This window comes from Oculina patagonica, chromosome 7 (genome assembly GCF_052425735.1).
Source record: "Oculina patagonica isolate OP01 chromosome 7, crgOcupat, whole genome shotgun sequence".
Classification (NCBI taxonomy): Eukaryota; Metazoa; Cnidaria; class Anthozoa; order Scleractinia; family Oculinidae; genus Oculina; species Oculina patagonica.
In genome coordinates this window covers 18,673,069-18,697,970 of record NC_135764.1, presented here as the reverse complement: position 1 = coordinate 18,697,970, position 24,902 = coordinate 18,673,069, and the positions used below count along the sequence as shown (strand labels likewise).

The following is a 24,902-nucleotide window of genomic DNA, read 5'->3' as shown; positions in this document are numbered from 1 at the left end:
TTGTCAATGTATTGAATTTTAATCATGCATTTTGCTCTCATTTTGAAGAGGTATTGGCGCTGTGCAGTAAATAACTGATGACAATCTAAAGCTTCATGAGATATGGTCAATTAGATAATTTTCACTAAATATTCCTTTGGATAATAAATAAATCGTATGGTTCTTTTTCACATTAACATGACCAACAGTTGGTCGACAAAAACAATTCTTCTCTTTCTTTCATATTTTTTCTTGAAAACTGGACGGAAGTTCTCAACAAATTACAATAAGCTTAAATATTCTATTTTACACGTCTTCCGAAAATATTAACTCCATGTAAAAATATTTCGTACAAAATTAACGAGACAAGTAGTATACAAAGCCGCACTTTGCGATAGAACCCACTGTAAGCCATATCAAAGAATTCCTAGGAATGGTCTACAGGACGACTCCCTCCCCCCTCCCCCCGTGTTAATTTTGACGTCCTTTATATACAGCAGCTGATTAGCGAAATATGGCTTGTTTAATGCTAAGCTTTGAAAACTTCTCTCTCTTTTCTATTTTTTTTCTTTTCTCGGGCTGACAAGACTGTACAAAATAAGCTCGAAATACTTCAAATAATAAATAATTCACTTAGCTGTAACAAAAAACCTTCGTAAACTTTGAACCTAAATATACATACAATTACGAACAGAGGAAAAGGTATTTAGAAGTTTTCAGTCAAGGCAGATTTTGGTGAACGTCTTTAGCAAGTGTCCTGAGTTAAGATTGTTCATTGCGTGTAGTAACTTTCATTTCATAAGATGAGTTTTAACGAAAAGATCAAAACAACAAATATATCATACACGACTGGGCATGAACGAAACCGCGATTTAGCGAAAGGAAATACCGCAAAAGCGGTGAAAATACCACAGAAAGATCAACTTTAGATCAAAAGCGAATGCATGGTGTATGGTTTTTACGCTCGCTAGGCAAGAAGTAAAAGACTTGAATAGTTAGACTGAATCAAGATAAGGACTAGAACATGAAAACCCTTAATCGTTTTTAGTTTGCTATCTAATTAATCTAGCGTGACCACTTCTATTCTCCGTCGCCCGTATTCTGTGAACGGGTCTCTGCCAAAAAAGTTCATAAGATTCCTGTCTTCGTAGTCGCTGACATAAACACAGTCGTCCTTCATGACATCCTGCTGAATGGAATCCCGCAGCTGACGAGATTTTCGCACGAGGTTCTGTAGTTGAAGCGTGCCCATTTCTGACAGCTTCATTCGGATCTTGTTGAAGTCTGACCGGTAGCCAGTTTCCAAAAACCTGGAACAAAAGAAGGAATTTGCTATCAGAGAAGACAAAACGACAACATAATGAAAAGAGCGCGCAAAAAGATTAACAAAGGCTTCTATTTTTTACAAAGGTTACTAACAATGCAAGGCGGCAAGGAGCAAATCATAACCCTGGCGGTGCAGGACCACAGTCTGAGAAGGAAACCACAAGTTTAGTGGCGGTGTAAATAATGAAACCCACAGGCAATGATAGAATTTATTTCCATAGTTTGTACTTGAGTTTCACTCAGTATAATGGGGGATTATTTGGAACAACCATAGCTAAAACGAATGCAACAAATCTCTAATCTAACTGTATATTCCCGGACTTAGCTGTGACCAATATCCTGAATAATTTGGTAAGAAATTAAAACAACAGGCGTGGTGTCAATCTAATCAGCCAAAGGAATGTACACCTCTCTTTAGTTGCGGGTTAGGGTTAATTTTCATTGGTTAAGGCCATTTTCGTGTCGCATGGCTAAGGGTCTTTGAATCCACGGGTACTGGAAAAAATTATTAAACTAGACGTCTAAACAAAGCCATTGTTATTTTCGTTTTATTATTCTGGCTGTTGATTTTGCGCGAAGTTCGTGAAAAGAAGTTGGGCGTCTGTCTTGAAACCATTAAACCTTACACATAACCAAGATACACACGCGTTTTCAAAACCAAATCAACAGCACACAGTTTCTTTACAGAAGATAAAAACAACAACAGACCAAGTTTAAAAAGTTAGGCAAAAGGCGGTCGCGCAGCTCATCACGCGCGGGACGCGTCTGCCTCGCGCTATAACACGTGTTTTTAATTTCCTTCGCCCACTCCACACGTAATCTGAAGGAAAACGTGTTTTAAATCCTTACCTTTGAACCAAGTTGGACACGCAATCGGAAGAGAAGTGAGAGGAAGATAGTTCTGATGATAAACACGCAGGTCTCAGGGGTCTCATGACGAAATCTCCAAGAAGTGTATGTAACCAACTGTTTTCCTTGAACCAGGCCACAACAATCTCCTTTCTTTCAAAGTACATCTTGAGCCGTGTGAAGTCCTCCAGGTTGCCTTTCTCCAGAAATTCCCTGAGAGAAAACGGAAGTAAATAAAGCTGTGAGCACATTTAAAGTTTGTTTACATGAAGTACAACTGAGTGAGGTTTATGCGAAAATTTTCGAAAAGCTCTCAAACGAAAGCTCCTCGGAGATAAAAACAGAATTTTTATGCTGTATTTACGACAAAAGCTTGAGAAAACGGTGTTTGGCTTGTATGAAATAGGAATAGACAACTGACGCAGTAGTTTCATTTCCTTGACGACATAGCATAGTTCTCATCCGATATCATTCCTGTTTGTCTAAAGAGTTGTTATTAACGTAAACCTCATAGCGATGAAAGATTCAGTCCGTTATTGCTATCCTGATTTTCAATTCTTTAAGAAAATCATTTTTCTCTGTTTTCTATTTTGCCCCTGTAGTTTTTCGCACTTAGAAGCTTGAAATATCGCCAGACTAATCTATTATGACTGGGCAGGCGTTAAGTTTGAAATCAAAGTCAGTGAAACCTAGCTGAAAAGTTTATAAAGAACAACATTTTATCCCTCAAATATTTGAAACATGACAGCGTACGCAGTGAGGACGTGATGAGGAAAACATTTTTTAATCCTACTCTCGCTAATATCGAACTATTCAGATAAGGACTTATAGCGTTGTTACGTTTTAATATTAAAGAATCGGCATTGATAAAAAGACGTTCTACTTGAATGAAGAAACTGAATGGTTATTTATCGAGTTCACTTAATCTGCCGGGAATGCGGTTCTTGTCACCATAACACTTAGCTCAATGCTTTCAGACTAATATAGTTTACGTAGCTCGGGGCGATTCAGTGTTATGTCAATGCAAGGTATGGCGGTCTGATGGCGATGTTGGGCTTGTGGCTTTATTATACAGATGTAATATCGCTAATTATGACTCGATTATTGTCAGAAGTTCAAATATCGGGGATCATTAAAATGTTCAAGTGCTAAGCACTCGAGAAGGCGCTTGGACGGGTTTTGTGATACTCGTTGTTTAGCACACGACCGAAAGCAAATACGTTTAAGTGACGAACAACTCACCCACTAGGGCAATATAAGTCTAAGTGTTTGTTGATTATGTGCGAAGGCTCGATACTGACGGAATACCGCGAAACCACTTGATCTCAACGAAAAAATTCAGCGTGAAGAACACAACAGTAACATTTACGGCAGGTGCTATAGATTACTAAACTAGCCGACTTACTGAGAAAAGGTTTCACGAGCAATTGAATGAAAATCAAGACATGGTAGGCGGCCCCTGAACAGGTGTCAGCTAAGTTCTGGTGTCAACTTCCTTCTAACTAACGAAACTACTGGAAAAACGTAAAGTGAAGTGTTATGCTCAGAACTAAAAGCTATTGAGTTGAAGCACTTATATGCCTTGTGAATAAACATAAAGAACGCCTCCACGTTGCTTCAAGTGGCTCATTAATTAAAATACAAACGACACAATCTCAATACCGTGAACATCAGCACCATTTTAGAAACACTGTTGCTGTTTGCGGTCTTTATTGCTGACAGCGGCTGGCTGAAATAGCCATGTTATATTCAAATTCACTAGACACAACAGCCCTTCTTTGTCACCCAAGGAATTTTCAACACAAGTATTTTGGTGAACAAGAAATTAGCCCGCGAACAGGCGCTGTCTTTCCACCCTATACCCTACAACGAAGCCTGTTCGCAGACTAACAAAAAGTGAACAGTATGGCTGTATTTGTCTTGCACATGAGTTTTCACTTTTGACAATCCACAATGGAATGTTATTGGGTAAAAATGAGCTGCCTAATCTCTTGAAAATTCAATTTGCACTCCAGCTGTGCCAACATTGCTCAAATGCAATAAAAAAGCCATCAAATTGTTTTGACGGTGGTGAATAAGTTGGATTGGTCAGTGAATATGGCGTCCCGAGAGGCCCAATACTGTTACTAGCCACAGGCAATGTTCCACAATGAACTTCACATAGCTAAACCAGATTGTGATATATGCTAAAAGAAGGAAAATACGCTTGCTAAAGAAGTTATCTGTTCTGCTATTTTTGTCTCCAAAGTTTTATGGCTGTGGTTTTTTTTAGGTTGAGCGTACTTATTCAGATTCCAATATCATTATTGAACAAGCCAGACATAAAATATTTTTCAATTTGTAACTATTATAAACGAGAACAACAATTTTACATTTTGAACAGAATATTGGAACTTATAACGTTCATTTACAGCCTGACAGCCAACAAAACTGTTATTTGGATAAAACAAGAAAACAGGAGGTTTTCTTGCCTTCAAATAAAGCTGTTTATTACTGGTGCGCCACTGAAAGCTATGTGCGATGAAAGGAAGCTGTAGTCACAGTCTAGTGGTTTCCTCGTTATTTCAAAAACAACAAGATACTGCTCTCGACTCAACAAAGTGCCTTTCTTTCCAAATATATAAACTAAGGTATGGCCACGATCTAACACTCCTTGATCAAAACAGCACACCATGGATACTCTCATAAATGCAAGAATAACAGAACGTTTTGAACTAATAAGATATTACAATTCAAAGCTTTTCATGTATTGGCTTTAGTAGTAGATAACAAACATTTTCCATTGCAAGAACACTATTTTCGTACTTTCACACAGAAATGTTACAGACAGATTGATCGAAATCTGACCAGCAACTTAGATTTCCTTGTTCAAGTACATGTAAATGCACTACAGCCAAACCAGTCAAACCAGAGAGAACCCCAGGAAGAGCAAAACCAACCAACACATGTTGCTAATTTAAAATACTAATTTGTTGCCAGGCGACATAGAGGAACAACAAGTTGATTGTGCTAATTTCACTGTGTCGCACAGCTGAGATGCTTACTTTCTGAGTTGCTTTTATAGAAGAATGAATTGGGTGATCAATTATTATTTACCTGTAACATTTGTGCCGCCTCACAACAGAAGACGGCCTGTGTTCCTTTCTGTAAGCCGTGTCATTCTGGTTTTGCCACATCCAGACTTCATGGAGTCTTTCAATGTACGGCTTTGCTTTGCTCATAAAATCATTTACAGTCAACTCAATCTCTTCTGCATGTCTTGCAAGCTGTGAAAAGTGTCAGTATTTTTCAGTTAATAGTGTAAATAAACTGAACAAAAGAACTATCTAGCACCTAGTGCAAGTGTACACAGATTGAAATGTCATAACAACATTTAAAAAAAAAGATCCTGGAAAGAGACCTGGTTTTCAACTAGTGAAGCAACAACAACATCACATAACTCTCAAAGCAAAATTGGTTGTGGTGCCACAATATTCTGATTTGTTAAACGTTCACTTACTTCGCTATTGACATACTCAAGGCACGCTCTGTAATCCTCAGCCACCATTTCACCTTGCCGCGGCACACTGAGCTTGATACTCTTGGTATCCAACCAGTTCTTGAAGTAACCACAAAAACCAGCATATGCTTCAACAGTTTGGAAACCACCTTTGAGATGACCATCTATGTACATTGCTGTGATCTGGTAAACATGCAAAGGAACAAGTAATTAGCACCATTAACACAGTAGACATTATCAAAGGGACATACCTACTAGGTGACTGAATTTTTATAAAACTTTTGAAGTCTCCAGGACAAACTCACTTCTTATCTCACTTCTAAAGAGTAAAGTTAAACAGCTACACATATCTCACTCAAAGAAAAAATTTAGGTGGACAACGTTCATTTTATATTGTTTGTTTTTTTCAATCAAATCGAACAGTAAGCACTGGAAAAAGAATCAACTCAAATTAAATTAACACCACAAATAAATTAACCAAACTTGTACATCAGAGACAACAGATTTCAAAGTTCATAGCGCATACCTGGTGTAACATGTAGCTGTGAGTTACTCTTGGCATGTGTTCTGTCAATGCTTTTAGTGCCTTTCGATTTCCAGCATCCCTGTCCTCTAAAAATTGATACCATTTCTGTTGCCGTGAAGAGTGTAAAGAAAGTTGAAAGTGTTCCTCAAGAGCTTGCCGATTTCTCAGGCATCGCTTAAGAACATAAGTCTGCATTTGCCTAATTCCACCGTGTTTTCTAACAAAAAGTTTGTATAAACTAGTCCATTCATAGTAATTAGAAGGATAGTCTTCTTGCATGTCTCTGTCTGCAAAGGAAAACAAAGACAATTACATCAGGAACAAACTTTATTGACTTTGCACATGGGAAAATAAGTCCTGACAGTTAGCAGTTCAATTGCCTGTTTATTTACACAGGGACCATTCAGTTAGAGAGAAATCAAATTTAATGTTCCTGTCACTCTGTGCTTCATTTTTGCACACAACAATGCATGCATAGTAACTTCTGCACCAGAAGGATTCATCAAAAATCGGTTCTAATAACTTTCTCAGGCAGGCAACAAGATTCATAGAAACACATTTGTAAGGAATTCAGTGGATGGCAAATTTCTGGCCTGGCCAAACCTCAATCTCTGTCCATTACCTATTGCATTTAAGTAAAAACCAAAGTCTTTATTCCTTTATTACTGGCCACATAACCACTTCTTACAGTACTACCACTCAGTAGCTACATGCAGTAGATACAGTGATCAAGATATGTAGAACTTTTCAGAGTAATGATACATGGAATCTAGCATCCTTGAACAGCATCAGATGGTGTGCTCATACTACACACAGTTTCATTTGACCTAGATCACATTGTGCACCTGGCCCCAGTTGTTCAAAATATGGTTAACGCTAACCACCAGATAAATCACTATATGGTGGATAGCGCAGAATGTTTTGTTAACAGTTACCCATGGCGATTTACAGCTTATCAGGTGGATAGCGTTATCTACCCTTTGAACAACTGGGCCCTGATACATACTCAAACAACTCTGTCTGTTTTTGAGACAGACGTGTTATTACACGCACAGCAGCCCTATAAGAATTGACTGCTATTTCAGGCACAAGTTTATACAACAATGAAAACTTACCTCTATCAGATTCATGGTAATTTGACTCTAGTTCATCATCTGTCAATCCCCATATAGACTTTGCTTGGCTTGCCGTTAAATGGCTTACACTTTGAGAAGGAGGAACAGGGTTCAACAGATACCAAACTATAACAGATGTCTTAAGTTGACTGACTGGTCTGAAAAAATTATGATCATTCTTAAGTACTTCAGCTTTGTAGAACATTTCATAGAGGTAAATGTAAGTATACTCCGGCCATCTTGTTTTGAGACCAAAATCCACCTGAAAGGAAGAAATAAATCCACAGTCAAGACCAAACAAGACTAATCTTCTGGTAAGCTGTTAATGACTTCATGATAATAAATGACAGATATGACATTAAAACAATCAGGCTAACAAGATTCCAAGACATGCCAAACCACACATAAATATGGAAAAAGAGCTGAGAAAAACTTGAATAAAGGTTAAATGTGATTGTCAAGAAGCACTGCCATGGCTTCCAGATAGAATCTGCTCACGGTGATAGGTCCCATTCTGGAAACCAGATTGATGGTTGATTGACAGGTTCAATGGGGCTCTTCTACATAGGATTAGTCTGCCTGGGGCAGCTCAAACAAATTCTGCTCTTAGAAAAATAATGATAAAAAATTGACATAATTTGCTTAGACAGGAACAGAAGTGAGCTGACACACACGTATACTCAAGGTGAACAGTTGTGCTGTTGTGTATCATAGAAAACACACATGTAGCAAGAGAACACACCTGAATATCTAAAGGAGTAACGGCATGAATGAAATACTCACAGCTTAATGATAACCACATAATTTAATCCCACAAAAATTTGCAATGCAAGACAAGCAGAAAGAGAAAAACACATCACTTTTCATTTGCTGTAAAAAGTCTACCCATGATGTTATTTAGGATCCTTCCTATGTACTCCTAACATCATAGAATTTAACTGATTGTATATGTGGCAGGAAAAAAAAAATCAGTATTGTCAAAACTGAAAATTGTTTCTAGTACATACCATGGGTTATTAGTAGTAACAACATTCACTACCCAAACTTAGAAAAATATTCAATAATCATGTCTAATGCCTGTTTTAAAGCTGAACATCAATCCTGAAGAAATTAAATAATTTAGTACTTTTAGGCTATGTTACAAACTAAAAATGAATACTGATGAAATCCTACATTCTCCTTAAAAGAATTTTGGGGGAACAAAATTAAAGATATTCAACTTGCATGATATTTTGGTCTAGAATAATTTTTTGTGATGAATGGAAAACTATGCCAAAGGAAAAAGAATTAATATCCTAATACAGCCACTGATTCAGCATGATGCCCAGAAAATATAACAGTGGTACAATTTTGTTATGCCACTGTACAAAAACGTTACTTGGATTTGCTCTGAACTTTGTAGGTCTTTCCATCAAAAGCTTGATTTTCTCCTAGATTCTCTGTTAGTTTCCCTTGAACCTAAAATAACTTGTGTCTTGTTCAGTCGAAAAATTGGAATTTTCAGCCACTGAAAGCGCAGTAAGTCAATAATAGCCTTTGGGAAAACCCCTAATGAACTGAAAACGGTTGCATGATAGAAGCGTTTCTTTTCGTTGCAAACAAAATATAGATTATGAAGAGAAAGATTGCTTATAAGATAAATAAGAAAATTACCTCCTTCCTTTAGAGGAAAAAAAATTATCTACAATTAGCGACAAGCAGGGAATTTAAAGAAAGAAACAGTAGATGTATTTCGGTGGCCAAACATGGTGCAGCTGCTATAGGCCTGGCCAGAGCAACACAAAACAATCGATTCCGGTTGCCGATAATATCGCGTAAATTTCCTTTCAAAAAGCCTCAATTTATTTATTCATGTCCTCTTGTTCAAAAAAGCTGTGCATATTTCACCACTTGGACAAGCTCTTGTACCATGCAAAATCAACACTGTGTTTACAAAAGGCACTGAAAGTCCCAAGCCAATGTGTCGGGAGCGAAAGTGAATTGATTAGAGTTGAAACGGGAGAAGGGTAGAGTGCCAAGTCCGAGCAATGACAAACGCGCGATAAAGTATCACAAGAACACAACTATTCTCTCGCAGTATTCAACACAAGCCGACTATTCAACACCAACCACTTGGGTTCAGTGAAATCGATCTCTTCATTACCATTTCAATAACCCACCAACATTACATGAAACGAGGCACGCCGACGAATAGAAACACCCTCTTTCCTCCCAACCCGGATATGCCAGGCGATGAATAGGTTCAGGCAGTTTGATCGCTCCGACAGCCTTTCTCGCTCCTCCAGTCGACAGATTCTATCGTTTTATTTACCCTTAGGCTTGAAAGAAAAATATCCAAGAGAAATAAAGCTCGAATTTCTTGGCAGCTTTCATATCTTGAATAATATATTAGACCTTAATGAAAGCACTTGCCCTCTTCGTTACTCGAATGTTTATAACGCACGAATTCTACAAAATATCACAAACGTAGCGACAAAGCAATAAAAATAGAAACATTCCTTTCTCAGTAGTGCTTGTATTGTAGAATTCCGTAAAATTTAGACGAAGAAAGGCCGCCTTTCTGTCAGATATTCTGCCCGAACGGGTACAACTACCGCATGGCATTTGGAAATCGGAAATGAAAAACTCAAGCGTTTCGCTGCGTACTTCTGGGCGAATAAAACAAAGGAGAAAGGAGAACGGCACCCCAACACTCTGATATATCATTTTCTGTGTATTTCCCTACTGAAAATTTGCTGAAAAGCCTCGAAATTAAGCCTCCGAACAAAGATCTTCCGTTCTATAAACGGGCGAAGTGAAGGACTTGTACCAAAGCGAGAATTTCTCATACTCATGAGGTAGGGGTGGCGTTCTCTTGCTTGATCGAAAAGGGCCAAAGTAACATGGCAGAATTGCAAAGAAACTCGAAACGAAACGAGATAAATACTAAAACAATGACTCGCTTCGTCGACACTAACAAAATAATTCAAAAATACCACTCACCCTGCATCGATGACGCCATATGAGATTCGAGAGGCACAGTCGGTGAAAAAGTCGGCAAGTTTTGCCCAACATTACAAGACTCCTGAAGTCCAAATACTCCAAAATAAGAACAAGAACCTCCTCGCTTAAATGAGTCAACAACGATGGCGGCAAAATAATCCTAGACTCCATTTCCTCGGGCTGAAATATCCTTGTGTTGGTTGATAATCTATGTAGAGGCGGTACGCAGTAAGTAAACCTCCCAGAGCTGGCGTTTCGGCAACTATGGGCGAATTTTTTCGCTTTAGGTGGACAAAGATTTGAGTCCAACATGCTTGATGGCATTCTATTCTCAACGGACCACACTTACGAAGGGACCCAAATGACTGCGGCCGACATAAAAGCTCTAGATAAATAGAAAAACATAAAGGATACCTCCCTGCTAATGACACAATATCTCTAAGACTAAGAAGGAAGCTTTGTTGTTTTTATATATTCTTTTGACACGTGCATTTCCCGTCGCATTACGCATGCTCACATCGGACATGACATGTTCCGAACCAATCAGCGTGGCCGGCGCGTGTTTAGAATTCTTGGTAGCTGGGCTGGTGTTCGTAATAAAACATAATTATCACAACTATCTCCACGAAAGGGAAAATAGAACGCAAAAGCTAGCGGAACAAGGGACTATAGCTAGCGGAACAGAGCACTACAGCGTGGAGAACCATTGACCTTTAGGGCCTGCTGATTGGCGTCACAATCTTCTTGTTGAATCGAGAAAGAACTCGAGTTGAGAAGATTACCGGAGTGGGCAACATATCTGTGACATTCGCCCCGAAACATAATCCCTTTATAATTTATTTAATTTCCCTCATGTTTCGAGACACAGTCAAACGCTGGCTGTAGCTGAACGCGAGACAGGGCTGTTTAGAGGCAGAAATTAATAGTTCTCGGTTTTAACTCAACTCAAACGGGTAATTTGGTGTGGTTATTCGGAGTAACGCTTTCGTTGGTTGCGACGCAACGAAGCAGCGCCTCTGAGCTTCAGTGGTTTGTCATGTATGTTCCTTCTGGTCAAAATTGCTGTTTATTTGAGCAATCCTTTATTAGACTTTGAAAGAAGGACGCTGAAACATTTAATTTCTCTTTCGATTGGGTTCAGGGTCAAATTTACATGTTAAATGTGGCAAAGCACTGGAGTGCAGTACACAGAACAGAACCGAGCAGAAACCATCGATGACGTCAAACATACACAAATCCGAATCCACGCAAATCGTTATTCTAGGAAACATCGTAAGAGAGAGAGAGTGAGTCAGCTCGGCAAAGAAAGAACTCACAAAAACGAAAGAAATGAATATTGCGCCAATGGTTGAAAACGAATGTAAATGACAATATAACCACCTTTTCGCCTCAAGGCCCTTACAATTGAAAAATTCTTTCCAATATTCTTGACAAAAGTTTCTAACCGCACTTGCGATGTTGCTCAGCTGAAAGCTTGAGCGATTCGCGCGCGCTAAAGCAAGTCCGCACGCGTTCACTTCGAACATCTAGTTCTAGCGAGGAAAAAATTTTCTTTGCAAACAGAAAGCGAATTTGTCTTTCATGATTCGCTCAAAAACACCTGAGCCAATCACGCAGCTGACGGGCCTTCCATTGTGGTTTTGTTCTTTGTTCAGCTAATAAATGAAAAGTGAAATTTTAATTACTTCCCTCGACGTTGTCACTCGTTATATTGGAACAGTGTTCGTGGAAATTTGCCTTGAGTTAGCTGGCCGACCAATGACATATTGCATCAATTAGCTAAACCGACTCGCTCGCCACCAAAACCGCCGGTGTACACCTCTACTAGCATCGCAGCCAATGAAGCTCTCACGTGGTTTCGCTTTCCACCATGGGGGCAGCTGCGCTTGCAGCCTTTCGCTTGAGCTTTTGTCACGAAAACGGGTAGATGGCCGCCATTGAAAAGAAAGAGAGAGGAAATAATTTGTGAAATTAAACATGGCATTGAGTCGTGGGCTCGGCTGGGAACAATGGTATTATCATTGAAATGTGAGGGTTAAATCCTTTTATATGCAGAACCCTGTTTTCAGGGTGGCTAAGCCAAATATGCAAATGACGTGTCAGACTGGTCGCACAGTTGATAAACTGGCCTCCAAAACGGACACTACACGCCCTCAAATGATGTTCAAAACAACGCAACTGCTGTGCCATGTAGGATGCAGACAAAGCCATCGAGAATTTGCATCTAAAAAGCTCGCTCGTTAGTATTGTAAACATGGCTATAATTGTGTTATACATCACTCGGTCCGGTCTTGAGAAATAAGCGCAAACGCGGCACGTTCTATTAATATTTAACGCAAATCACGTGACGTCATCCATTTGATAAATGCGTAATGATGCTGGCTATTGAGATGACTAATGGCCGACCTCAGGGAGTCGGACATTAGCAATACGAGCACCAACTTATTGAGACTTTTGGTGATATTGGTCTGCACAGCTGCCAAATGGCTTCGTCAAACACGCCTTACCATTCGCCTTCCGACCATCAAGTTTCAAGTACTTTGTTTTGAGCTTGTTTCCCGGCGAAGTAGGAAACTGCTGCCCACTAAAAAGTGTTTGAGATGTATCATCACACAAATACTAAAGACGGTCCTTTTTCTAATTAAAAAGAAAGAGAAACAAGGTAAAGGCGATTATCACGACAAGTTACACAAGCCCGTTTTGAATATGAATAGCAGGTCTTTATCAACAGAACGAAAGCACTTAGCAATCTAATACTCTTGCGAAGCTTCTCGAGTGAAAATAAAACACTGAAAATCAAACATCTGAAAGGTTGTGAACTCATATGCAAAGCTACATGATAACAATATACCACCAATCACCGAGCTTCAGGCTGGTGCTGATAAAACACATCAAAATATGATTATTCTTTTCTTAGCTTGGCCGATATTTTGTTCTTTATTTAATCGTCAGGTGAGAGAAAGAAACAAAAAGATGGCTTGATTGCACTCTTTGCCTTTTCCAAACACTCGTCCAAAACCATGGAAACCACAATTAATCGTGAAAGAATGATTAAATGGAGAAGTTGCCTGCGGCGTTCAAAGAGCCTTGCTTCTATAAAAAGTCCGACAGAATATCTATCATTTGAAATGATTCATTTACAAGCATGCCTCTCTTCAGGCAAAAAACTTTCATCGTTTTAGCGTGGCTTCATCCACGCGTTTTAGTCTGCTGCCACGCTCTCCGCGCGGGACTTCCGATGATAATCAAAGGTTTAGCGAAGCGGTTAATCTCGAGAAGCTCAAACGGAAAAGATATAAGACACACCCCAATGTGACGACTTCCTTGCCAGCAGATCGTGCGATGAAGCTAAAACGAAAGTCAACGCAACTGTAAACACCAGTTAATCAAGTTTTTTAATTGTTTGAAGAAAGACAAAAAGCTATGACAACAACTTCAGAGTTCTGCTGTCTTACTGAGATGATACAAGGGCGCACGTGATCGCATGTAGTATCCGCTTATCTTTATTTTAAGAACTGATTTGCGTTGAATATGGTGTTCATGTCCGATCTCATTAAATATATACCCATTACAGCGGTTGACTTTGGTATCAAAATATGAAATATGTGCAGAGAATATTCACCGGTTTGTTAAGAAAACCACACGTACGACTTTCACAAACACTGCTTGTTTTTATAGGCGGAGCAGCATTGCACTTTCCCGTACCAAATTCAACGGGTCGGTTTCCACATGGAAAAACATTATCATAAGGTCTTCACTGTGTTCGATTTCTAACTAAATCAACATTTTTGCCAATACAGTACTGATATATTTGACTTTCTCTGGGCAACGTACTCGGAAATTCATCCAACATTGGAAAATATTTGTTGGAAAGTTCTGCGAAAATAGCTATGTTAAGCCTTTTAAAAAATTCGTCTTTATGTCCCTTATCCTTGAAGTAAGTGAAGGAGCAGAAAAGTTTTTTATCGAAAGAAACTTTTTGTACACTACAAAGTGCTTATCAAACGAATTGTTTTCTCTTATAGTGTACAAGTTTTTTTTACTTCCAGTACTGGATAAAAACAATTCGCTTTCACGTAAAGCATAACTAAATAAATTTTCGACTCTTCATGGAGCCTCAAGGGTTTCGCTCTCTACATTCCCTTGGTAGCACGTAGTTCAAGATGTGGATAATTAAAAAATCCGGCTATCAGGATGCCGGTGCCCCCGCTAATTTGCCGACTTCTTGTCATGCAGTAAAAAAAAAAATAACCCTCTTCCACGCTGTTGCAAATGTGTATTCCACTCTTTGCTAATTATTGCAGTTGTTTTCAAAACTAAAATTGGATGCAGCACAAGTCAATAAAAAAGCTAGCAAAGTTGGATTTCAAAGAGTAAAAAAAAATCAGCGATATAAGAAAAAGAACACAGTCTTTGTTACTTGTTTCTCGTGTTCCGGATCCGATCCCATATTGTCACTCAGCATTCGCAGAATGACTGAGAATCTGTGTTTTGTCATTTCACATTGCATTGGATATGGTTTTAATCTAATAACTGATGCCAGTGAAAGGATTAGTTGTATTCCGCTGTTGGTATGTTATATGGTTTTAATCCACTCATCAAGAACTTCATCCCGCCGACTTCATTCCTCACCGCGCCCGTCCCTCGTGGAACCCCCGCCACGAGGAACTGATCCCGTGCAGTCGGGATGGGCGTTTGCGAGCTCTCCGCACAAATTGTGATCCGAAATTACGCAGGTAAACAGATCGTCAGACGCGGGTGAAATTGAAACTCGAGGATTTTCACTTACGATTGTCAATCGGATTAAAAATATCATAAGTGGAGCTACTCTTGATCTCTCGACCTTTCTGCCGACAGGTACACACATCGATACGGCTGTAAAAAGCTAAATATGTATTCTTTTTTTGTTGACACTCGCCAAAAAAGGAGAAAGTAACCCGGCTAGAGTATAGAGGACAGATGCCTCTGCAAGCTGATATTTCTTCTTATCTTGATAATTCAAGTATCCCGAGAGGATTCAGAGTTTGAAATACCATGGCAAACATATTTGTGAGATATATCTAGATACATGTATTAATCTTTGCCTTAAACAGCGTGCTTCGCATTCTGTCGTTTTTCGCAAGATACTCAACCACTGATAGTGACATCGTGTTTGACGGTTTTCCTGTGTGGTTGTGTGAAGTCTTGCTGTTCTTGAAACATTTTTGACATTTCAACACCAATACGCGAAAAAACACTACGGATATTTTTGTCCATGATAGAATGCTTGTATTTCAAGTCTTAATTCTTTCAGCGGAATTATCTGGATAAGGCAAACAGCACGTACCGTATTCAGGTTGGAAATTCAATTGTCTTCGGCCTAACAATGTCAACAATATGACTTACATTCCAAGACTCCTTCATTCCAAAATCTCATAAAAGAAAAACATCCATAGAGACAAGTACAAAAGGAAAGCGCCAGGTTTAAAAAAAAGGATTTGTTTTCTGAAAAAATAAAGTAAACAGCTTTCATCGTGACGGTAGCTGTTCAAATATTTCTTTTACGAAATCACTGTACGTGCGTGACGCTATGTTACTGGATGCCCCCGTTTCCGGTGTCATTACTTCCGGTATGTGCAATATTCCGTGGTTCTTATTGTACAGCGGAATAACCGTGACGTGACGTCATTTCAACATGGCGGACAAATGTGGTTTGAATGTAAACAAAACTCATCATCGCGAAGTGGAGAGAATTTCACTGATTTCTAACCCTGAAAAACTTCGAATCTATATTTTAAACCGCACAGAACCTGCAGTTTTTGATGGAGCAGCTAGGCAATGGACGTGTTCGCAATGGACACCGGCATTTTTGGCTTCCGAAGTCGGTGATCTTCGAACTAGGTTTCGATTTTCCGCCAGAGCGAACTCGTCCACGAGTGAAACTCCTTCCAAGACAGCCATTATGGAAACAGATTGCGAATTTGAGGAAGGGAGCTTTGGCGAGTTTATTCAATGGTTGAATGGCTACATTGAAAGATCGGGAAGATTGTCGCGTTTCCAAAGGTAACTAAAGACCAATTATGATAGATGATGATTTAGTATCCTGCTGTTAATTAGAAGGCACGTTTATTTTAGGCCGGGTGTGTCTCGCCATATAATAATAGAGGAATACAGGTCCAATCTCAATCATGACTGCTCTTGACCTTGCCCATACAACACAAACAAACAAATTATCTTCTGACACTCAGGAATACAATGAACCTACAACCAAAAGACGGCTTTAGGTTTGTGTATTGATTCCTCTTGGGTTAATTATTTTAATGATCGTTGAAATATTGACCAAGTGCGGGAGATCAACAACACCGCTAGCGTATAGGAAATGGCTTTCAACAACAAATGCAAATTGATGTTGGCTGACTTGTTACAGGAGTGGACAGATAGACAGCATGACGCCATTAAGGGTCAAGCAAATTGAGTGTGTTTTCACCAGGTGTCGTGTAATGCTATTGTCCAACTCGCATTAATCAATCACTTCAAGAATAAGTTCTGTGTAGAACGTGACTGGTTTAGTTGTGTTTATGATTTGAGGCCAAGGCCTGATGTTATCAGATGGTTCCCCACGAGTAAGCACTGAAGCCCAGAATTTTCGACCTAAGTGTTTGCTTTGTGATAGGAGTCTATATATAAATTCATATTTTCTATTTATGTGCACTGCATTAAAAAAAAAACTTTTAAGCTTTCTTAAAAACTTAAAAGTTTCTATTTTGTAAGGCTTTATGAATCCAGTGAGCATGCATGTAACAGACAGGGAATAAGATGCTTCCAAAAGAATATAGAGTACAATAAAAGAGTGCAAAAAGAGGCAAGAACTGTTATATATCATTTGAGAATTCAGAGATTCCAAGATCTTACAAATTACAATTAAAATTCCACAACTCAGATCTATCTTAGTCTCTTTTGGGCAAACCCTTAAATATATTCATAGAGAATGCATTCATGTTTTCATTTCAGTAAAAGTAGGTTTTCTTTGCTCATTCTTGACAATGATGGCCAAACAAATGGTTATTGCTTTAAAAAGGGATATAGAAGAAAACAGTTTTTACATACCTTGCTTTCATAACTTCATGCTTGGTAATTAATATTTCTGTACAAAAGAAAGCAGAAAGCATAATCAGATAAGTAAATGAAAGCATTGGTAAATTTGACACTAAAAAATCAAACTTCCTTTGGCTTGTAGATTCTGTCCTTGATAACATCAAATAACTGAGACTGTGATGATGGTATTAAACTAAGCTTCTTTCTGCACATGTATAGAATATTATCAGAGTAAGCAGGTAACCCATGAAACATAATCCGAGAACAAAAAATAATGTACCCTCACTGACTCTGAAAAATACCTATAACACTAGTAACATCAGTGATATTCAGGCTCAGCAAATGTATCTCAATCACTATTACCAGAAAAACATCACTGCATGTGCTGATGCATAATCTCAAGCAAACTTAGAGTTCAGTGTTGATTCTGGTCATTTCATGTTTTGAAAAACCCAATTGACTACACTTTGTGTTGAACAGTGCTAATTTTGATAAATCAAATGTCATTTTCCAACCTAAATGAAGATTATTCTCTATGAAATGACAGTCTTATGTAAATAATAAATCTGGCTGATTGTGTGCCAGTTTTTGTGTTTGCTCCCCCTGCGGGCCCCCCCCCCGCCCCCCCGGGCCTCCCCGGCCGCCCTTCTCCCGCGCTCTGCGCGGGGGGGTCCGGGGGGCCGGCCTGGGTCCGCCCGTGGTTGTCCCCGCGGTTGTCCTCCGTCCCTGCTCTCCACAAAACCTTGGGGCCTATTTTTGTTGTAGCCGTGAAGTAGGGCATGTTAATACATATATTACACAGAATGTAGTTAGCAGTGATATGCTATCTGTACCTTTTATGATAAATTCTGGTACAAGTGCTTAAGGAGTGAAGGGTTCTGACCATGATAGGATATTATCAGGGAGAATGAACAAAACACAGGAACTAAGTAGACAGATATTTTCCAAAGAAACACTTCAAAAAAGAAATTTCACTTGCCAGCTATGTACATGAGTGGACCACTGTAACAGGTTTTCCCAGCTGTTATTTCAACACAACCAATCATAGACAGATGTAAACAATGCATCTATCCTTTTTTTATAGAGCCTGTGAAGTTTAATGTGGTTAAAGTCTTTGTTAAGTGTTAACTGGCTAGTCATTCTGTTGTCTGTTAAATTGAAGAACATGCGAAGACAAATACAGAACAAACAAAGTTGGAAAATGTATGTGTGTCTGTGGAGTGGGGTGGAGGACCATTTTCTATGGTTGGTATGACAATTAATAAGCCTCTTTGCACTGTGTGAGTTTTTAAAGCCTTGCTTATCTCCCCAGCACTACACACCGGACCAACAGGGTGTCAGTCACCCAGCACTACATACTGCCAGTACTAATTTAATTGTATGATATGACTTTCTAAAACATCACATATCTCCTTTAAGCACTGTAGGCTGGACAGGATGAGTAGGGCCATGTCCAATTTGATTGTGTTTAAAAGCTTCACATCTCCCTAATGCTTCACATATGTTGACACTGCATGTTGGATTGGACACAAGTATTGGCTCTAAACCAATTAAATTTCAATCTGAAACAAATGTCAAAATCTTGGGAAAAGTCCCTGCTAAAAATTTTGTGAACCACAAATGAGTGCTCCAAGTGTATTGAGAAACATCTACCATAAAAGGAGAGAAGGAGGCTGAGGAATTTTCACAACACTTACTGATATAGAGTACAAGTGTGCTATAGGTTGAAAGTGCTTTAACATTGTATTGTTAAGTAGCACTTTTGCAGCTAGGCATTGGCTACAAGTGTTGAGACAGTGGGTACCAGAACAATTTTGACAGCATGTAACATATTTGGTAAATACAGTTAATAATTTTTTCAAGGCTTTGTGTGTGCTGCAAAACATTCTACACAAGGAGCCAGGTCTGGCTCTTCTCACCACAAGTTGTCAAATAATCAGTCACCAATAGAAACATCTACGCAAGTAATAATATTGATCTGAGCCATTTCTATTAAAACAGATAAAAATGTGATATTTTGGTTCCATGAAATTAAAACTATTTTAAAGTATGTTTATTGGTAGAGTCCATCATGTGTAACAATAAAGAGTTTTAAATGTCAGGGGTGCCCTGTTGAAGTGTGGAGTCTTCTTTGAAAGGTTCAAAGATGCCACCAGACATATCTTAATTATATAAGTCTTGGAGTTTTGTATTTTCAAAAAGCAGGTAGCTGTTTGGGTCTCCATGGCTCCTTAGAGATATTTTAAAGTAATGTCCCTTGCACAGGGGGGGGGGGGGGGGGGTAAAGGAGGTACAATAACTGCAAGGCCACACAGAAAAAGTTACAAAAACTGCAATGCCACATCAAATTCTACCAAAAAGTTCCACAAACTGCAAACCTGTTAGTTCACAAAACCATAATACTGCAGGTTGAAATAAAAATTTCCCACAAAACTGCACCAAAAATTATGCAAAATAGCAATTATGCAAAAATGGCAATAAAATGAACACCTTTATATTACAGACAGTTCACTTGGTCCCTGAGACCAGAATTCATATAAATTTCACCTCTATAATGCAAACACCCAGCTCTGCTCTTTGGTACTGAAAAAGAGATTTGATTGTGTTGCCTTTAATAGCCACCAAGCCCAGGTTTTTCAAAGGATGGATAATGCCATCTACCATATAAATTGCTAGCCAGTGGATAGCATGGTTTCTTTTGTGAACACTTATCCACAAGATAGGGGTTCATTCAGCATAGAGCGTTATCCACCCTTTGAATAATTGGGCCCAGAATGTTAGCATATGATACTGTACATATAATGGATAGGCAGTTAATATTACTGGTATTTTGTTTAATTTTCAGACACAACTTTTGGTGCTATGCAGATTACAAATACATGGCTGAATTATTCAAAGATTTCCCACATCTACGCCAGTCTGTTAACTGGGGCTGTTTTGGATTTCCTGAAAGAAGTGGCGACGAATCAACCATCTGGATTGGAAGTGCTGAAGCATCAACTCCCTGTCATGTCGATACATATGGCTGTAATTTAGTAGCACAGATTTATGGCAAAAAGAAATGGACTCTCTTTCCACCTGGTGAAACATCCAACTTGTATCCGACCAGAATTCCTTACGAGGAATCCAGTGTATTCAGTCAAGTAAACATCACTAATCCAGATTTTACCAGATTTCCAGCCTTTGCAAGTGCTGTCCGATATGAGGTATTTGCATGATTAGGTTTATGCTTCTGTTATTTGTTGCAATAATAAGGAGAATAAGTTCTGATGAATAGCATGGCCTGACAACCTGTGGCAGGGTTCAATGAATTTGCAATATTGTTGGAGACATTTAGTGCCAACTGTGGTCAGTATCCTGCTATTTTATTTAATAGAGGCTCAGTGAAAAGAAGCAACCAAAAATAGCATACAACATACAGTTATCTGAACTTCACTCAGGCTAGTTTAATAGGACTGGTAATTTTTACTGTATGCAGGAATTCAGGAGTTTCATGCAAGGTCACTTGTGTGAGACTTACCGAAGTTCTACTGTATTTCACATGATACAACTGTATTTGAAAAGTAGCAACTTATGGTCAGTGCATACATCTCCAAGTCCTTTCATAACTATATGCTTCACAAAAAGTAATGAACTTAAAACCTTGAATTCTGGTATAAACTGTAAAATAAATCTCTTTCATGTTATACATGTAGAAGGAAAAAATCTTTATAATTTTCAAATTTTCACTTGGCATGGTATGAACAAGTTACTAGTATTTTAAGGTAAGAATGTATGCTTACCAAATTGATATTAATGTTTTGTCACTGTAGGTAACTCTTAAGCCTGGGGATGTCTTGCTTGTTCCTAAGAAATGGTGGCACTATGTGGAGTCATTAGAAACTTCCATAAGCATTAACACATGGATTGAATTGGTATGTATATGTACAAGTCAAGACATATGCAATACACTTTAATTTGTGAGCTAGTCCTGAGTTTCGTTACTGATTGTCATCTGCCATTTTGACTGTCAGTTCTTAGTAATAGAAATTTGGTGGTAAATCAAGATTCCTAGCCGATAACTTTTGCTATATTTCTCATCACAGTGTACTAAAATTTGTAAGAAAAGATTAAATTTGTATCACTCTTGGAAACCTTTTGTTTTTCCATAAACTATTTTGTTAGTAATGTTGGGTCAGGGTGTATATTGGTCAGAATGTTGCACATTCCATTAATCTCAAGCATTAATTAAGAAATATTTTAATTAATATTTGAATAACATCTTATTTTGTTCTTCCATTGCATTTGTGTGTCTTGTCAGTAATGTTGAACACAGTTGACTACAGCAAAGCAAACCTTTTGTGTGTGTGCATGTTTTTACTTGTCAGATTCTGAAAGCACATGCCCAGATTGTATTTAATACTCACTGGTTTCTGACTCTTCAGTATAGTTTGCTACAAATTTAGATCAACTGATTAATTATAACATCAGCTACTATTTTAAAACACTTGATGTTGGTGAATTTAGCTTATATTCATAGCAGTTTTCTGGTTTTTGTTGACATGAATTTATTTTTCAAGCTATTATCCTCTTGATGGTACATTATTTTTAGGTACAATTAGATGTTTATTTTTATACAATGCAAATATATCTAATATCGGAACTTCAGTGTGCATCACGCCAGAGCATGCCATAGGTGATTTGCCAATCAAATGGCTTTAGTAGGGACAATGTTGTATACACTATGCTGTACTTCAAAAAATTTGTTTATCCTAAATACATGTATTATTCATGAATTCTGAGCTAATTATTTATAATTTTGATTTGTTGAACAAAGGAAAGTGATCACATTGAAAGGGTTAAGGAAGCAATGATCAGAACACTGGTAGGTAAAGAATACACTGTGCACATCAATATCTGTTTTCATCTTTAAACTGTTTTTGAAACAATCAGCGAAACCATATTCAGTCACTTGTAAGTGGGACAAATTAAGTAATGTCAAACCTTTCTGTGAGAACCCTACAACTCCATCTGAGAGACACAGCATTTAAAGGTTAAATTAAAAAATAAGATCCTCCCATCTGTACTTTGTCAGGTGTGTGCTTTGAAGAAAGAGGATGGAGCTGCTGAAGTAACGTGGGTGAACCCATCTGAGGTAAGTCCTATTAATACCTTTAGTTGTAGTCTTAGTAAATCTACATCAGTATTCTTGCTGCTATTTTTAATTATAATTTCTATAATTATTTTATTAAAGTCTTTTTTAGAAGTTTTTTCATGTTTTATCCCTAAGATGGCAAAGGTCTTATTTTATTTTATGACCTGTTTACTTGACTTGGTTTTAAACAAGCAAAGAGAAATTAGGAATTCATGACAGCTGTCAATCTTAGTGAAGTAAAAAAAAAATATTTATTATTATAAATTAAAAACAATTTAATTGTCAAACCTGCACTAATTGCCTCAGCTTCTATAACAGCCACATCTGCAATTGGTTTGGCAGTAAACTGTCCACAGGGATGCTGTTGTAGAGGGACTTAACTGTTTATAAATAATGTATTAGTCAATTCCAAGCGAGATCATGACCCCCCAGGCAAACCCCCGGGCATTTGACTTTTATCAAAATGTCTCATCGAATTCCCCACTATGTGGGCTAGTTGCACAGTCAAATGCCCCACAGGTCGGGGCTGAAATCCCATTGTGAGTTGGTTTTCTCGTTAACACTTGGTTTAAACAGACACTCATGCCCTATTAATCAGCCAATTCTAATAGGAAAAGATAAGTTGGAACTACTCTACATTAACGTAACCAAATACTAACTTCACGCGCTAGAGATCGCTAGTGTTTTATAGTACACATTTTGTCGACGGTCAAATGCCCGACCATCCAGGCTTCTGTTCGATCAAATTCCCCACTATCTGAGCCTCAGTAGCGGTCAAATGCCCAGGGGAGGGGGGATGATCTCGCTTGGAATTGACTGATACATAAAGTACAAAGATCATGATAATCAATTTACAAAATCACAGTCACAAGGGATATAGTTGTTACATTTCCACTGGGTCATCCACATAATTTATGCTTACTTTTTAATTTACAGGAAATTGGAACATATCAACAGAACATGGGTTACTTACATCAGGCACTAAGTGCTGTGAAGCAGAAGATGGGTGATACTTTGATGGCTGATAGTGAGGACACAAAATGGACCAGTAACCTGGAGGAAAGACAACAAAGAGACACTGATAAGAATAAAAGCATTTCACTGTCTACAGATGATCTTATAAACTGCATAACAACTCCTGAGGTCATTAGTTCAATGACTGATCAAGTCCTCAAAAGATATGGGATTTCCCAAACAAGTGACTTGCCACTGGAGTCCAGGCCAGCTCAGGCTAAACAAACAGTGCCACTGTGTACAGATAATGCTGACAGGCCATGCTCTGGCCTTAAACGTTGTAAACCAGATGACTCAGTGAAGTCTGAGCAGCAAGCTTCTGAGTTATTGACGCAGTCCGAGTCATCTGGTGAATGGAGAAATCCAAAGCATCTGCCATGTAAAAGAATGTGCATAGACAAGGAGAGCAATAATGAATAGTTAGAATTAGTTTGATAACTGATGTTGTGTTAAGTTATTGTTAATTAATTTATTTGGTAACTTTTTTCTAATAAAATGCTTAATTTAATATACTTCAGTCTATTGTTTGGTTATGTACTTTTAATTCTATGTTGCAAAGTGCTAGGTCGTTAAGACTATGCACAATAAAGCACAATCTGGAATGGCTGTAGAAATATTTAAGAGGCGATGTCAATTTTAAACTGGGTTTTAGTGAAACTTAATCTTGTTTTCTTCACCTTAGCTGTAACATTTTCAGGAAAATATAAGAGTAAAGGGCATTTCTGTTAAAATTAGCATGTATGAAGATTATTGTTACATTTTGTAGCTTGAGGAAAATTTGTGATGGATGGTAATTTTTTTACACATGTTGATTTCAAATCACTGTAAACATCCCACTTAAAAATGTTTTATAGCACTTGGTTTATATTTTGACAATTTATCATCAAGGGCTACATGAGCCACTAAATTTCCCTTCAATGATGCTGAAGGTCAATCATTTCAGTATACAGCTGTTTTGAGAAAGGTTGACGGAACAAGCACACCCGACAAGACTGTAAGGTGGTCCTGGTATTCATGGGAATTTTGCATATTGACCTAGAGGAATGTACAAGTTTGTATTTTTTTGCAGGTGAAGAATTTGTTTTTCCTCTCAGGAGGCCTTTTTCTGTAGCTTTACTCTTTACTTTCACTTGTTTTTGAGTTTTGAAAATTCTTCTAAAATTCAGCTTGGCTAAAAGTACCTTGTTTTGACTGTTTCCACATGTTCCAGAACGTGCAAGCCTGTCAGTAACGCAATCAGCGGCGTGTTCTTTTCGTTTACCCCTCCTCGTCGTCCTCACTTTTCTATTTTTTTTTTCCCCCTTTCTCAAACAGCTGTATACCCACCAGTGAATCCATTTCCAAATCAACATTCCGTGATAACCACTGACTAGATAGTTTGCGATTCCATCAGATTGTTTAGCG

General features: G+C 38.3%; 2 protein-coding genes across 7 annotated transcripts; one reads left to right on the top strand and one right to left on the bottom strand.

The window, feature by feature from the left end:
• Positions 1–23,601, bottom strand: LOC144659729 (uncharacterized). 6 transcript variants are annotated; one of them, XM_078520226.1, is made up of 11 exons: positions 23,458–23,601; positions 22,773–22,864; positions 18,330–18,437; positions 17,363–17,399; positions 10,277–10,484; positions 7,295–7,556; positions 6,180–6,466; positions 5,654–5,836; positions 5,251–5,420; positions 2,155–2,367; positions 1–1,289 (listed from the first exon to the last, which is right to left on the bottom strand). In XM_078520226.1, the coding sequence occupies exons 3-11, from the start codon at positions 18,415–18,417 to the stop codon at positions 1,040–1,042; spliced, it is 1,698 nt and encodes a 565-aa protein (XP_078376352.1). In that variant the 5' UTR covers positions 18,418–18,437; positions 22,773–22,864; positions 23,458–23,601; the 3' UTR covers positions 1–1,039. The 6 variants fall into 6 exon arrangements, with proteins under 6 accessions (XP_078376352.1, XP_078376353.1, XP_078376356.1 ...); XM_078520227.1 differs by lacking the exon at positions 18,330–18,437 and having other exon boundaries at positions 10,277–10,661; XM_078520230.1 differs by lacking the exon at positions 18,330–18,437.
• Positions 15,931–24,010, top strand: LOC144659736 (HSPB1-associated protein 1-like). Its single transcript, XM_078520237.1, has 6 exons — positions 15,931–16,318; positions 20,196–20,556; positions 21,163–21,264; positions 22,167–22,214; positions 22,425–22,484; positions 23,421–24,010. The coding sequence occupies exons 1-6, from the start codon at positions 15,951–15,953 to the stop codon at positions 23,916–23,918; spliced, it is 1,437 nt and encodes a 478-aa protein (XP_078376363.1). The 5' UTR covers positions 15,931–15,950; the 3' UTR covers positions 23,919–24,010.
• The last annotated feature ends 892 nt before the right edge of the window (positions 24,011–24,902 follow it).